This window comes from Glossina fuscipes, unplaced genomic scaffold (assembly GCF_014805625.2).
Source record: "Glossina fuscipes isolate IAEA_lab_2018 unplaced genomic scaffold, Yale_Gfus_2 2, whole genome shotgun sequence".
NCBI classification, from domain to species: Eukaryota; Metazoa; Arthropoda; class Insecta; order Diptera; family Glossinidae; genus Glossina; species Glossina fuscipes.
Genome location: NW_023998416.1, coordinates 13,930,771 through 13,946,551, shown reverse-complemented (window position 1 = coordinate 13,946,551; position 15,781 = coordinate 13,930,771). Strand labels below are relative to the sequence as shown.

General features: G+C 33.6%; 1 protein-coding gene and 2 long non-coding RNA genes across 5 annotated transcripts in view; 2 read left to right on the top strand and 1 right to left on the bottom strand.

The window, feature by feature from the left end:
* Nucleotides 1–722: 722 nt before the first annotated feature.
* On the top strand, nt 723–1,987 carry LOC119634021. Its single transcript, XR_005246915.1, has 2 exons — nt 723–1,200; nt 1,280–1,987. It is a non-coding gene; the product is annotated as an uncharacterized LOC119634021 (long non-coding RNA).
* A 490-nt stretch (nt 1,988–2,477) lies between these two features.
* LOC119633100 (protein outspread) overlaps nt 2,478–15,781 on the top strand; it is a 150,063-nt gene continuing 136,759 nt past the window's right edge. For all 3 annotated transcript variants that reach the window (XM_038026336.1, XM_038026335.1, XM_038026337.1), the window contains exon 1: nt 2,478–2,702. In XM_038026336.1, coding sequence (XP_037882264.1) covers nt 2,517–2,702 — 186 coding nt within the window. In that variant the 5' untranslated portion in view covers nt 2,478–2,516. The remainder of the gene's footprint in view (nt 2,703–15,781) is intronic.
* Nucleotides 7,215–7,745, bottom strand: LOC119633101. The gene is made up of 2 exons (XR_005246846.1): nt 7,657–7,745; nt 7,215–7,591 (listed from the first exon to the last, which is right to left on the bottom strand). It is a non-coding gene; the product is annotated as an uncharacterized LOC119633101 (long non-coding RNA).

Here is a 15,781-nt window from a genome sequence, read left to right as displayed (position 1 = left end):
GTAGTCGTTATATTTCGTCATATAATTGTTTGCATTCCGAAATTGTGCAATGAATTCTTGAGCGACAAGTAAAAGTTCAATATTTGATAAAAACCTAAGTTGACAGGCTTTAGACAGCTTCCTTACTACTCGAAAATTTAATTTTAAAGATAGGACGATAGCCTATTTCTGTTTGAATTTCGCAGATAGTTTCGCGATAAAATATCGTTATAACAAAGATCCTTTAAAATTAAGTTTTTCTTGCACATTTTTTAACTGTTCAGTCATGATAAATTAATTGTGCTTTTTAAAAATACGATCTAAACGAAATTCTACGATACGCAAGCATGGTCTTTCGACTCATTCATATTACGGACTTTTCGAAAAAAAACACTTATTACACAAGACAACGTGCTCGGGTTGCAGTTCGAAACGATGAAACCAACTATTACCTTCGAACTTCGATTAACTTGGATTCTCTTTTTACCTTTCCAAACCAAATTTACTATTTCTCTTATAAGAGTTAGTCTACTGCGAAATTCAATTCAAATATGATTGAGAGCAAAGAAATGGATTGCTTGAGCATGCTTATTTTCTCTCAATTGCCTTCTCGCAATATTTATTTATATGTTTTTACTTCAAACCTTTTTAAACAGTGCGTGGTGTTTATTCCTTAGCATTACTTTTGTTATTGCAAAAGTTTGTTGGCTGTGAGAGGATTTCTTTGATTACTTGGCACTATTGGAGGTTTGAGGTATCGCTGGCATTGTTACTGTAAATTGTTATTTGCTCTGAGAGGAGGTTTCTTTCATTTATTTTGTAATTCTCAAATTCTCTCAGTCGGCTTCAGCATTTTCAACGAGAAAGATGTGTGAATTTTGTGTCGCGAGAGTTTGTGCGAAATAATATACGTAAATATAGAAGGAAACTTAACACATAATAAATTAATAAAAGATTTATTATTATTATTAATAATTTTTTTTTGGAAACGGATAAATAAAGAAGTACAAAACGAAACGATTCGAGTGTTCGAGTGAATAAACGGAAGAAAAATAAGGGAGAGAGCGTTATACAAACAGTAGTGAACAGAGAATAAAACAAATCAAGTGTGAAAAAAAAAAAATCTATAAATAATCCGAATTGAAAATACGAAAATTGTAAATTTATTTAATAATTAACGATCCACATAACTACTAGTCCAAGATTTTTAAAAATAGAGAGGTTATATATATACATATATATATCTATATATATATATATACATATATATGTATATATATTTAATTTTCATACTTCAAAGAATATTACGAACTTTATCGACTTTATTGCGTTTATAAATCTTTTCTGTATGAATATATTCAATTAAGAAATTGCCTTTGTTGAGGAGGTAATGCGAAGAGATGAATCCTGTTTTCGGGTCTTGTAGGGAAACATAGAGAAAAACTAATAAAAATGTTATGAGTCGTTGCAAGAGTTATTGCTTATATATGCCAACCAAAGAGAACTCCGTGTTGTTTGGTGTTTCTTATGTACTCAAAACTTAATTTACCGAGTGTACAAAGATTTTTTTCCTGTGTTAAAATTGCTCAAAAACAAAAACAATGAAGAAACAAAAATAAATAAATCAAACCGTTCGTTATATACACATACTATCAGGCAAATCTGCGAAAACATATCTTAAAAGATAAAGGAAAAAAAACACAAACTATAAAAATGAAATCACAACAAACACTTTCAACTTAATAATAAGGCGAGAGACAGAGAGAGGGAGAAAGAGAGGTAGAAAGAGAACAACTAATGAGAAATTGAAAAACCATTCTATTTAGATGAAATAACAAAAAAAAAAAAAAAAATTGTTTTATATCAAGTGTTTGGTCAAGTTATTTAGTTAGTTTCATCTCTATGCAAACTCGGCAGACTCGCATTCGCACACGCAAGCAGCATACACCGACACCGATGAACATAAACATATTATATTCATAATGCACGCCATGCGTTAAAAACCAAATGAAACGTACATGTCAGCAGCGCCGCGGTTGGTATTAAAGTGCGTTATCGTGTGTTTATGCTTTTATGCTTAGTTGTTGTATTTATTTGTTATTATTATTGTGGCTGTTGCTGTTGCTGTTCTGCTGTTCTGTTTGTGCCTATTATCACAAAAGTCGAGTAGAGTAGTAGAGTCTGACTGCTTAAGAGATGTCTACTCACATGTGTTGATTTAGTTAAAAATCACTTTCACACACACATACACACGCACACAATAATACACACATGTTCGCACGTATCCAAACACACATTACCGATGAACACACATACACACACTATGAAAAAAAGGCAGCAAGCAATTTAAAAATTCTTTGAACTTTTTGTCATAAACTTTATTTTCAATTTATATAAAAAAGAAATAATAATAACATAGATTTTTAAATAATTTTCAAAGTCAAACCTCAATTCTTCTTATTGTTGTAAAATCAAAAGAGAAAATCAAAAATATCTAAAAAAAGCGAAAAAACTCAAGACAAATATTTTTATCCAGAATGTCATCATCAACAACGACAACAACAACAACAACGGTCATGTCAGCGTCGTCATCATCACCCACATCTACAACACGTACATCTGATTGCCGAAAATTTTCACCGAACATTTTTAATAAAAGCAAATGCAGTCATTGTTTCCGTCAACGCGAAGAACACAGTGCTGCCGCTTTGGAGTGCAATAGGGTAAGTCAAACCCATTAGCTTTGCTTAGTGAAAATATCTCCGGCGGAGTAATCCATTTGTTCTTTGTTGATCTCAAGGCAAATAACGTTCAAGTGCATTCCATAACAAAGTTCAACATTCTTTCAAAAACCGTTCAGCCCAGCAAAGCGTTACCGTAGAAATCTCTTCAAATGTTTCCTATAGAAGGTAGAGTCTATGGATTTACAGTCTGCTATCGATTTCATTTTTTCGATAACATTTAACCTATTCCAAATTTCGGTTGTCCTTTCGTTTCCAAAGAAACTGGCCAGTGTCAAGCACAAAGCATCAGAAAGTACCTTAAGGACAAAAGGTTTTATTTTAGATTAGAGGGGTTATATTAATAGAAAAAAATGCAAAAATTAGTTAATAATTAATTTGAAAAATATCTTTAATGTAGGGTTTAGCCGACTTGCTAATAGTAATGAAGAAACCGCCAATATGTTTTATAAAAGTACGAAAAGTGTTTGAATTAATTTTTAGAGATCCCTAAGTCGCCCTATTGGCTTGTTCATTGTTGCTTTCGTCCATTATTCGAGTTTAAGGAGGATTAGTCCACTGTAACAGCCCGGAAAAAAAAGAATTTTTTTTTTTTTTAAAGATAATTTATTAAGTATACGTAGAAAAAAAAAATGATTTTGCAAAAATATTCAAATTAGTAAAAGCAGTGCCATTTTCTGGAGGCATTCCCAGTACAAATCTGAATTAAAAAAGAAGAGAAAACATTTCACCTACGCCATTGTACACAAACATTTCAGAAGAAATTCGATTTCAGTGTAATCGCTGAGTGTTTGGATGAAAAAGTTCAGTTTTCGAATAAAAAAACCGCCCTTTTGCTAATAAAAAAGCTCCATATATTTCCGCAAAGAAGGCTACTGTAAAAATTGGAATGAAAACACGAGTATTGCGGGGGTTCGTGTATAGGTCTTTTTCAAAGATCACGTTTCGAGAGAAACGCCTTTAAATATTGATATGCGTTGCAGGCATTTTTATACTTTGCAATCAATTTCTATCATTTCTATCTATTAGTTTCCTTTCCAAGGACAATAAAAATGCCTTCCGTTATTAAATGTTCGTCCTCATTTGCTTCCCTCGACCTTCATTTTACGCCCGGAAGCGCCTTTTTTGCGGTCAAACACAAAATTTGCATATTTTACACCTCATGGGTTGCGAAATGATTGAGAAAACGATAACAGAATGTCTACTTCAATAGCCGATAATTAACATCAAAAACTTTATTTTTAAACGTTTAATCTCTTGGCAGACGGCTGAAGGCTGAACGTTTTCTTACCTCCCTCGGCTTCATATCACCGCTGTACTAACATCCCTTATTTTATTCGGAAAGACCTTTAAATGAACGTAAATATCCTTATGAGAGAATTTAGAAATCAGCAATGATACATTACTCTATAATTTCCTAGTAGGTGCAGCTGGTACGCAGGCGATCCCTTTCAGAAAAACCACGAAACTTGAAGGAAAACATTTTTTGTGGTTAATCAATTTTTTTCTACGTACATTCTACAAAGATCAATGCATCTATTAAGCCAATATGTGATTTAAATTTCCGAAAAATTTTCATTGGCCATGCCCTAAATCCTTTAACATTAAAAAAAAGGTCCAAGATGTCTGAGTGTACGTTCAGCTTTAAGATATCCATTTTACAAGAATCGTTTTATTATAATTGTATATGTAGCAATTTGATCTGCAAACAACTTTCCTGGACGGATGGACTGACAGACAGAAATAACTAAATAAACTTAATGTAGCAGAGAAAGTGTACGGTTTTCGCGGCTTCATTTGTTATCCTATTAACGAGCGTTGCAAAATGATCGCATTTTGTTGAAGGGTGCAAGAGTATGAGTAGCACAACTCCCTTACATCTTCCCTTAATCCCTTAATCTCTCTTAATGTTAAATATAAAGTTGAACCTAATTGGCAATCCTTTCGAATGCGCCTTAATATAGTGACATTTTTATAAGGATCAAGAAGTAATTAAAACCAATGACTGCTGGGCCTTTCTCGCTTGTGAGCATGTTACACAATTTTACAGCGTTTTTTTTCATATCATGCAAACTTCTCAAGAGGCTGTGAAGAGTCTCCCGTCGATAGAATAGTGGAGGTAAGGGAACTCTGCTAATTAGATCTGTAACTGCGGGGTAACGATTGGCTCTGAAAGTTGAGATAGTCGGGTTTGATTGGGAAGCGGTAATAGGTTTTATTTACTCGTCCTGGGTAAATAGCAAATTTCGGATCTTACTCCTCGGATAACAGTTATCGTCAGATGACATATATCCTTTCTAAATTTTAACGATTATCGATTGACAATCATTGCAAAACTTTTATGGGCTTGGAGTATCCGATTGTCTAATTAAAGCGTAGTAATATAAAAATATTAGTAAAAGATTAAAAAAAAGAACCCAAATAACTTAGTCTAATGCAATTGCAAGAGTAAGCGAAGAAAGAAGAGAACAGGAATAGGAGGTATAAGGAGTTTTTCTCTTACTTTATTTATCCTTTCTTGCTCATAGCTGCTCACGTTATCGTATCATCTACGTACATTTGCTCATTCGCGTTTCAAGTCTGACTGTAGTGGTTTACTACAACTTGGCCATCTTGGCTAAAAAACTGTTCTTTTATATTCGATGACAGATAAAGCGGCCAATCACAAGTTATTTTTAGCCGCTTCCAATATTTCTCCATAGGGAACTTGGAATCTACCATTCGGAAGAGCTTCTGCCTATTTTTGAGGACGTGGTTTATTTGTCCGCTCTAGTTGTAACAATTACTTTACCTTATTATCTACCTGCAATTATTTATACTCGACGCGCAAGTGTAAATTCCGTCCAGTCTACGTTTGTATGTGAAGTAAGAGCAAGTAAAATGTCGTAAGCCTTTCGGCAACGAATTGTAAGCTCTAATAATCTTTACCTGAAAAGACCTGGGCAGTGAATCAGCGTGGAATCAGCAACCGGTTAATGAGGAGAGATTTACCAACGAAGAAAAGGTGAAGCAGGTTTCTAGATCCTTGCCTTTGAAAAATATCGTAAAAATTGAGATGAAGCGGGACTTTGAGAGAATTAAGAAAGGAACAGCGTAGAAAACGTTCTTACGTACTCTAAGATAAGATATTTTCTTTCAGCTTGACTAGATTAATCTGCACATACGTTGCAATCTTGGTTTCTTTATCAATAGCAAGTCCATTTTAAATAGATATTTGTTTAAAAAATCTATGCAGGACAAGTTCTTGATTAAATTCATCAAAGTATCTTTCTCTTGGTTTATTCATTCACGATTTAATTTGATCTTCGGGCTGTTTAAAGACTGCCGTTAAGAGTATTGACTAACCGGTAAGGGGCAAAAAGTTTCCTTATAGTAGTAGGAGTTACGCAGAAATAAGTCATAGCGACATTCTGTATGTAGCCAGGACGTGTACCTTATTCATGGGCCGTGGTGATTGTCAGAAGGAGATGAAAAAGTGAAGAAATGGAGATAGAGAGTTTGTGACTACAGCGTAGTGGACGTGTGCGCCCAACCGATAAGTATTGTTACTCTACTGACGGGACGCTCACTATAGCTACGAGTAGATCCTGCTGCACTAAGGTTTGCACTCTTAAACATTGGTCTGATAGTCGCTATGCTTAGAGCATAAATACAAGCAGTACCCAAGTCACGTCTCCCCCGCTCTTCGCAACGGATGTCTTCTCACATCTATGGCGCCCGAAAGTCAAGGGATTAGAAGAAATATTAACGTGTACATTTCGTTTTGCTTAATGGGGCTGAAGATCGCTTATATTTTAATCGGGGATGCTTTAGACTTAGCCCAACTAAAGAGTGAATAAATACGCGAAACTTCAACTTTATAAACAATTTCGTAAATGAGTAGTGTTTTCTAATAGTAAGTAAAGAAAATTTTGTACTTTATTAGTCTTTAATTTTTTTCTGGGATAGCGCCGGTCTTTCAAAATTTAGTTTTTTTCTTTTTTTTTTTGTGTAAACCATCAATGCATTAATTAGGCAGCAAAGTAAATTTCAAAATATCTCCGATTCTTTTGTAACTTTATTACAAAAACGCAGATACACGTACATAAGAAGATACTGATGGAATTTAGGATTTAATGATTAAGAGATGAAAGAGTTGAATTCCGTTGCAAACATTCTTTTCAACTGAAAAGGAAAACTTGCTTATGCTGCTTACAATAAATTCTCATCATAATTATGGTGGACAAAAAAAGCAGAGGTGGAGATTAGGGGCGCGCACAAGATATGTTGAGTTTTATTTTTTTTTTCTTCTTTTTTGATGGATAACATAGTTAGTGTTAGAAACGCTGAAAGGGTTAACAGAGTTATGGCATCTTTGCACCTGCACATACCATAAGCATAGAGCTGATGAGATTTTGTTTTTCACTCGTATATATTCATGTTTTTCTTTTATTACCAAAGTCTCAGAAAAGAATTTTCTTTTTCTTAGATTTTGTTTTTTGTTTTTTTGTTTTGTTTTTTTTTTTAAGAAAATCAAAGGTCTCTTTCTACTACTACGTCAGCTTTGAAAGCATTATTTTTCAAATACTATGCCTGTTATACTAAATTTACCACACAGCAGTTCACTCACTTTGCGCGCAGCACATTTACTAGTAAGTTGTTAAAGTGTTGATGAATGCTTGCTCGAGTGTTTGCGCGCAGTAGTTTCCAACGACTGCAACGACGTGTGTACTTACTTGCTTGAGATTCGTCTGAGTACGGCTTTTTTTCCTTTTGTGATCATATCTGAAGGTACAAAATTAGTTTATAAGTAATTATCTTGCGGTTGTAAAGTTAGAACGGTGTACAAAAGGAAAAGCAAAAAAAAAAAAAAAAAGAAGAAACAAGAAGAGCTATGTTCCATATACACTTGCACACACACACACACACACACACACACACGTACATACACTAACACATATCGTACCCCCCTCTTAGGTAGTAGGTACTCTTGATAATTAAATATCTTTTTTAGATTGTTGTTTGTCTGTCTGTCTGTCTGTCTGTCTGTCTCTCTGTCTGTCTGAAAGGAGTGCGCCAAGCTGTTCGTTATAGGGAAAAAAGAAAAAAAAAAAAAAAAAAAAGAAAAGAACAGATAATATCTAATAATTTGAAATGATTTTAATTGATGGCGCATATCTCTCACTACACTGATGTGTATTGTAGATCCCGAAGAGGTGTACAAAGTCGATATAGGAATGAAGAGAATAACAATTTAACTATAAAAAGTGAAATTATTATTATTTAATTTTATGTGTTTAACATTTTACTTTAATTGATTTATTTGATCTTTTTTCACTTTATTAATAATATTTTGCTTTTTATTCATTATTAGGCTACCATTAAAAACCAGTTTTTTATATACTAGCAAGCAACTATTTATTGCTTCAACTTGAATTTGACTTATATATGTGTATTATAAAGTTTTTTTTTGTTTTTTTCTGCCACCATTTACATATAAACATAAATTTACATAAAAAAGATTTCTATTTAATATTAAAAACAATAAATAACGGAACATAAATCATTAAAGAAAAATATATATATATATATATATATATATATAAAAATTCCGAACTAATGTTTGCTAACGTTATTTACGATAAGCGCATAAAAAACTACAATTCACGATTTATGCACCTTAAATACTTGTTTTTGTTTTGTTTTTTTTTTTCTCTAATATTTTTTATACGCTCGCTCTCCGAAAAGGTTGTAGTATTCATTTTAACACTCTGTTTGTGACATCGAAAGATATTCACGTAAAGAATATGCATAGCATATGCGTGAGTATTTCATTAGCGCGATATGCTTATCCACTATCATATATAATAAAAAAAAAATGGTCTTGGAATATTGCCACCAAAAGTTAGAAGGGCTTCTTTATTTACATTTCATGCTTTTCTCCTGTGGTATAAGTGGTTTTGTTCTTCTTAGCTTAGCAGTTAGTAGTTAAAGCGGTACGTTTGCTTACCATGATTATCAGGTAAGGGTTTGGCTTGGGCGGGAGAAAATCATAAATGTACCATACCACTTGAAAATGACCCTTGCTTTTTGACAGACAGCGCTAGTTGTGGCCTTGTCGAACTCTTTATAGAATTCGCATGAAGTGCTCGACAGAAACAATCTAATAATTGAAAATGCTTGGAAAGGTTGAAATAAGAAGTCCTATCCTATTTCGTTGCATTCTCTAGACATTACTCCCTCTGACTATCACTTATTGCGACCAGCACTTTCTTCTTTATAAAGAGATCAAAAATTGGATCGATATACGGATCGTCTCCGAAGATGAATGTTTTCTTCGACGTGAGATTCGTACGCAAGAAAGGGGAAAGGCAAATTCGTTTGTAACTTGGTTTCACTTTCATAAAACATATAAACACCGATTTTGAAGTTTATGATTAGCATGATTGCTCTTATCCGTAAAGTGAAAACTTGGCGTTATCCACTCAGCTATACAGAATTCAATTGTTGTTCAATTTTTTACAGAATTGCATATGTACCGCCAATTCAATATTGAGCGTGACACTAAATCTGGTGGTTCAGATAAAAAATTCGACCTATAAGCGAAAAATTGAAACAACCTGCTAAACGTATTGAAGTTTTCAAAACATTCTCATTAGCAATTTGCGAAGTAGAGACAACTCATTAACAATGTTCTTACTAGAGCTTTATAAGAATATGGCAAAAGAAAATTTGCGATCGACATGCTCCCTTTTAACGAAAACACTGCCTGTTCTTTATATATATTTTTTCCTTAAGTGGAGGGTGTTCGTTATTCGCCCCAAGTATAGAAAAGTCTTCTCTTACTTATTACATTAACTGTCGGAGGGGTGGGGGGGTTATTTATTTTGTCAAAATGTTTACAACATCAGAGATCCCATAAAATATGTATATTTTGGTCATCAAATTTAGAATCGAAAGTTTCACAAGGATTCTCTAACATAGAGATTGTGGAAGATTCATAGGGAACTGTCATAAGGCAAACCAGCGTCCAATGCTTTCACTTATATTGTAATGTGTCCGTCTGTGATTTTTTTGCCAGTGCTATCCACTGGCCGAAACACGGAAAGTTTAGCAGAAATGCTAGCAGGTTTAGCACTCAGAGTAATATTGGAAATTGTCCTGATCGCCACGCCTTCACGTAAACTTAGACCATTTACATTGTAAAAAATAAAAAAAAAATCGTTTCTCAACTACAACATCTATTGATGATCCCGCAGTCTCTGAGTTTCCAATCGGTCACATCCTCACAATCTTACAGAGTCCGCAAATGTCACCCTCTCATAAAAACGCCTGTAGCGTGCAAAAAGATACCTTGGAAACACTCTATGTATGTCCGTACGTCTGCGTAGCTGTTCGTCTATCTAACAATTGCCGTTGAAGGTAAACACACTATTGCTCGCAAGAATGAATATATCGATTTCAAATTGGTTGTTGAAAAGGGGACAAATCCTTCAAAGAGCGCGCTCGCCACTTGAGAAACAACTGTGTTTGCAAAAGTCAACAATTCGGTTAATTGTTGCTTATTCATAAATAGCAATAAAAAACATGTGCATTTTATTTGAAAATAGACGTGATGGGTATAGAAGATCCGACTATAGCCGAATATAAGATCCTTACTTGTTTTTATTTATTTCTTTATTTATTATAGCTACAATTTTTTTCTTTATTTTTTTTTTTTTTTGCAAGTGTAAACTTTACGAATTCCGAATGATGATCAAACAATTGTGTACATGAAAAGATTAATTATTTCGATTATTTCGCTTGAAATTACAAGGTTTTCTTGTCATGAGCGAGGCGATTCTATATTATTAAGGTGATAGGTTGCCAATCGCATTATACATAGTGTGAAAATTTATAGAAACTCGAATGTTTTATTCTATTTGATAAAACGAATTTTGCAGGCGAAGGTGCGTAAGATAAGTAAAAAAAGTATGTGAGCAAGCAAAGGTGACCATATTTTGCCAAGCAACTGGAGTTGATAATCAAAAAATCGAGGCAAAAAACGACAAGTGAAAGCCATGTTGATTATAAAGAGAAAAGACAGGTTCACTGTATTTATAAATTGGAAGCCATTCGCTTGATATAACGAATTAAAATAAGGGAAAGTGTGACAAAAACATGCTCGAATCTTGCTTACCAACTTTTAAGATTAATTTTTATCATTATCGAGTTAGTTTAGCAGGATTGTGCGGGTGTCGTAAATTAGGAACAACATTCAAGGAATTTTCAAGGATTCCTTAGGACGTAATTGGCAAGTGAGAAACTACACGACTCCTCCACAATCCAATGCCTCGGCTATATCTGATGGCGAATTGCTTATTATTGCTGGTAATTTGGAACCGCGTAGATCACAGATGCTATTAGACAAGGTGCAAGCTACGTAGCCGGTTAGGGTTTATGATTTACATAAAAAAATGTACTCTAAATAAGAAAAAAATTTCAAACCATTTAAAATATTTTCTAAGAAAGAATTTGCTTAGCTTTTCAGACACATTGAATCCATTTCTAAAGTATGCGTGATTGAGAAGCTTCAATGGCTTTGCCATGCTTTAAGGTTAAACAAATGGATCGAAGAAGGAATACATGGGCAATCAGATTTCACTGTTGATTAAGAATTATCTTGGATGGTTTCTTAGGTATAAGACGTGACCTAATTGTCAGTTATATATAAATACGATTGTATGGTGCATTACGAACTCAGATGCCTGTGTTTAAGATCATTGTGCCTATTCATATGTAGTTGAACATATAGCTTGCGTAGCAATGTTGAAGTAAAATTTGTGTAAGAACAAGTAAAAACACTACAGTGGACCACCGTCCATCATTAAATCCCTCACATCACACTGCATTTATTCATGTAATGGCTTAAAAACCAGTCCTTATATGGGGTGTGGTCCAAAAAAACCTGGTCTGAACCGGAACATTTTCAATGGCGTTCGGCCTTGAGGTGAGACATATGAATCGATCGAATGAAAGGTGGCTCCACCTTAACTCCTCATGGGTGTTGCATACATACGCATACATATATATGCATGTATGCAAATCTCAAAGGCACGATTCGGGGAATAGATTTTGATCATTGTAGATGTCGGAAGCCTTTTGACGATTTTGATAAACAATTCTATAAAAAACGTAACGAAACGTATCGTTGGACCGACGGCATCACTCATAACGAAGTGATTAATATTGAATTTCGAGAGTTGAAATATTCTTCCTGGGACTTATTGACCAATCTATTATTATGGGATTATAATCACAAGTTGACCTTCATTGTCAAATTGCATCATAATAATATTGCAAGATTGCTTTTCAGCCAGCATTTCTTTCCTAGCTATCTTAGACGATTGGATTTTTAACAACATTGTAATCGGCATAATAAAAAACTCAACAAATGTCTTAAGTATCTAGAAGCTAAGGAAATCGTTGAACAGTGTCTGATTAAAAAACTAAATACAAGTCATGAACTTCCAAAAATCACGAAAATTTACAAAAGTTGTGGTGTGAGAGAAGCAGCCGAATTTCGGAAACCAATATATTGTGAAAACAATCAAAACATTAGCAAAAACAACGACTATTATGTTGAGCAAGTGGAAGAGAGGGAGGCAGAAAAGCAACTGACAATTTAAATGTCTATTTGTGTTATTTTTTTTTTTTTTTTTTTTGGTTTGTTTTTTGTTTTCGATGATTTCTTATTATTTGCTACGATATTGCTTGCTACTCGTTGTTAGCCAAGAGCCTTAGGAAACGTGGAAGTTCAAAAGCATTTGAGAAGGAAAACGAAAACAGTAAACCGTCTTAACCGTCATGTTGACTGACACTTGCAGAATTGGACCGAACAAATATCAGTTAGTCGTTGGGTGGTTAAGTTTTTGCCTTTTTTTTCATTTTTTTTATTTTTTTATTTAATTCATTGGACTTGTGTTTTGTTTTCATATTTTTTTTTTTTTGTTTTTGGTTTGTTTTTGTTTCCTTTTTTTTTTTTTTTGAAGTTTTAACATGTTTTCTTTTTAATTTTCTTGTTATTCTTTTATTACTCGTTTTCAAACTTTGATCTATAAAGGTTATCAAGAAGTTTAAATCAAATTTTTTCTCTATTGCTGCTGCTGCTGCTGCTGCTGCTGTTGCTGTTGCTGCCTCCTGATCAAAACAAACACCAAGTGTTTTATGAATTTTACACTAATATCAACCTGAACATTGCGTTGTTGCTCTTTTATATACATTCGGATACTACATGGCGTTGGTGCTCAGTGTAACCGAAACAGGTTATAAAACAAAAGCCAATAACGTATGTGTTGCCAAATGGTTACATAAAGAATACATTGTATAACATACTACGGAGAATAAATAAATTATTAATTCTTCTTCTCTCTGCAGCTTTGTTGTTGTGCTAAAAGGAAACAGAAATCTTCTTTAAATACCAGAAAAACCTTAAATTAAAAAAAAAGAAAAAAAAGAAAAATATTTTTATTTATTACTTCACTACCAAGCAGCAGCAGCAGCAGCAACAGCAGCCAGCGATTGTGTTGCGACATTTGTTTTCTTATTCTTATTATTGTGTCAGGTTTATTTTATTTGTTAATAATATTGTCTTGAATAAATATTGAAAAATTTTATAAATAAATATAAGATATTTTTAAATCTCGTTGTGCGGGTTAAATCATCCTCTCTTTCGCAAACAGCAGCCGTTCTCTTATTTACTTATGAACGCCACACGCTTAAGCGCTTTATTTTCTTAAACGTTTGAATCTTAATTCTGTTGTTATTTCAATTTCTTAATAATCCGCTTACCGTTTGTAATCAGCTAAATATAGAATGTGATTGTTATATGATGGCTTCAGTTGTTTTTGTTTCTAATTTTTCGGGATTTCCTCTGAATGGTTTTTTTGATTCGTTCAAACCAAAATGCTTATACGATTTTATTTGTAGAAATCATTTTTTTTTTTTTTAATTACGCATTACTTCCTATGGATTGAATAATTTGGATAAGTTGTTTTGTAGATTTTGTTGGCAGATCAGAAGACACGCAAGGAATAGAATAGTGTGGTTCTAACTTATTCCTCTAGTACATCTACACCATTCCATATGTAAGCAATGCCAAATCTAGAAGGAGAGGAGAATTTTCGTTTGCCAATTAACTGAAATTCAAGATTAGCCAGTGCTAGCAAAGCTAGCAACAAATCAAAGCATACTTATTACGGTATTCGTTGGATAACATATAGAATTTTTTTCTTTTTACCCCACACCTACACCTTGTGAACATATTCAGCGTGTACCGAAGTATGCAACGCTCAAAAGCGCTCGGGAAAGGTCTATCTATTTTTATTTAGCAAGTGATACTGAATCCATCTATGCTTGTCTGTCTGTCCGTCCGTCTGTTCGTCTTGTTTTCCTGTGTGCAACCTACAGATCGAAATTTTTGTGGTATATTCATGAAATTTGCTACAAAGATACATTCTGACCCAAAGACGAACACTACTGAAAATGGTTCGAAGGGTGTAACACATCAGTTTAAAAATTCATTTTATGAATAACTGATACCAGCAATCACTTGGTGGGTGTCCTATGCGCGTGTAACGCGGTATTAGGCGGAATGAAGAGGAGGCAGAGAGAAAGAAATAGGAAGCAGCCGCAATCTAACGGCCGATAAGTGTTATGCCTTACCGGCTGAGTACTCACTACAGCTGCTGTTGAGTGCGGCCAAACTACACTGCAGTTTGAAACCGCGAACACCTCAAATCTTTTCTACGGAGTTATGCGCGGCAGCCCATAGTTGATTCTATACGTAAAGTTGCCCGCACTAAAATGCATAGCAGGATCCATCTTATTTGGTGTATGAAATTAATGTTGACTTTGTTAAAATCATTTTTTTTTTTTTTTTTTGTGTAAACTTAATCTTCGCATTTATTTGCATGTATATTGCAATGCGTGCACAGATGATATCACAATTAGAACGTTGAACGTGAAACAAAGAAAACTTGTTTCTTTAAAAAAGTATTCGGGTGGCATGAACTCTCAAAAAGATCCTATCAAAATTTACTTTCATCACAAAAACGTACTTGTAAACGGCAGCGGTTCACCGGTTTATAATTTTTTAAAATTTTTTTTTTTTTTTACAGTCTTACTCGTATTATAAAAACCGGTTCACCGGTTTATAATTTTTTTTTTTCTGTTTTTTTTTTGTTTACAGTCTTATCCGTATTATAAAAAAAATATCACAATAAATTGTATTTGTATCAACATCTGATGATGTTGATACAATTCGATCGACGTTCAAAACAGTTAATGTCTTGCAAGAATTTCCAAAGTTTCTATCAAATTTGAAGTCGATATCTTCATTTTTACGACCAGATATATATATATTATAACATACACTTCGAGCTTCCTTGTTAAGTGTTGCGAACATTATGACAAAATGAATATACCCGCACTCTTTGGGAGCTGGATACACGAACAAAATTTTTTTTTTTGGCAGACTCTGTAAACCCTTTAACAGAATTCTGTCAAACGAAGTCTCGGAGGGATTTAACTCAAAATACAAGTACAATAGAAGTTTTCAAAAATTTTTTTGCAAATTATTATAAACAAAACATGGCTTTATATAAATTAATTAATATTCGAAAGGATAACATTTTTACACTATGTCATAAATGAGGTTGATAAGGCGAAAGTTTGCGTAGCTACTGCGTGGCCAAACCATGTCCTGTGAAAAAATGAAACTAGCACATGATGAGTCCTCTATTAATAGCCTTTCCAACGATGTGCAGGTTATATTAAGTTTTGCCCCGAGAATTTTTTTTTGTAGGACTTTGAAAATTTCTGTACTTAACATAATACAGGTTTACATATAAGCAAACTTTGAAAGGTCACTGTGGGCAAACCATGTCCTGCATTATCAAATTCAGTGCTTTTATCTTCTCTTTTCATCTTATCCATTTTATCCATACTAAGTTTTTCTTTTTCATTTTATCCATTGTCTATATATTTCGATTTGCCGTTCATTTGTTTATTGAATCTTTTTCTGTTAATGAAATTCACAATAA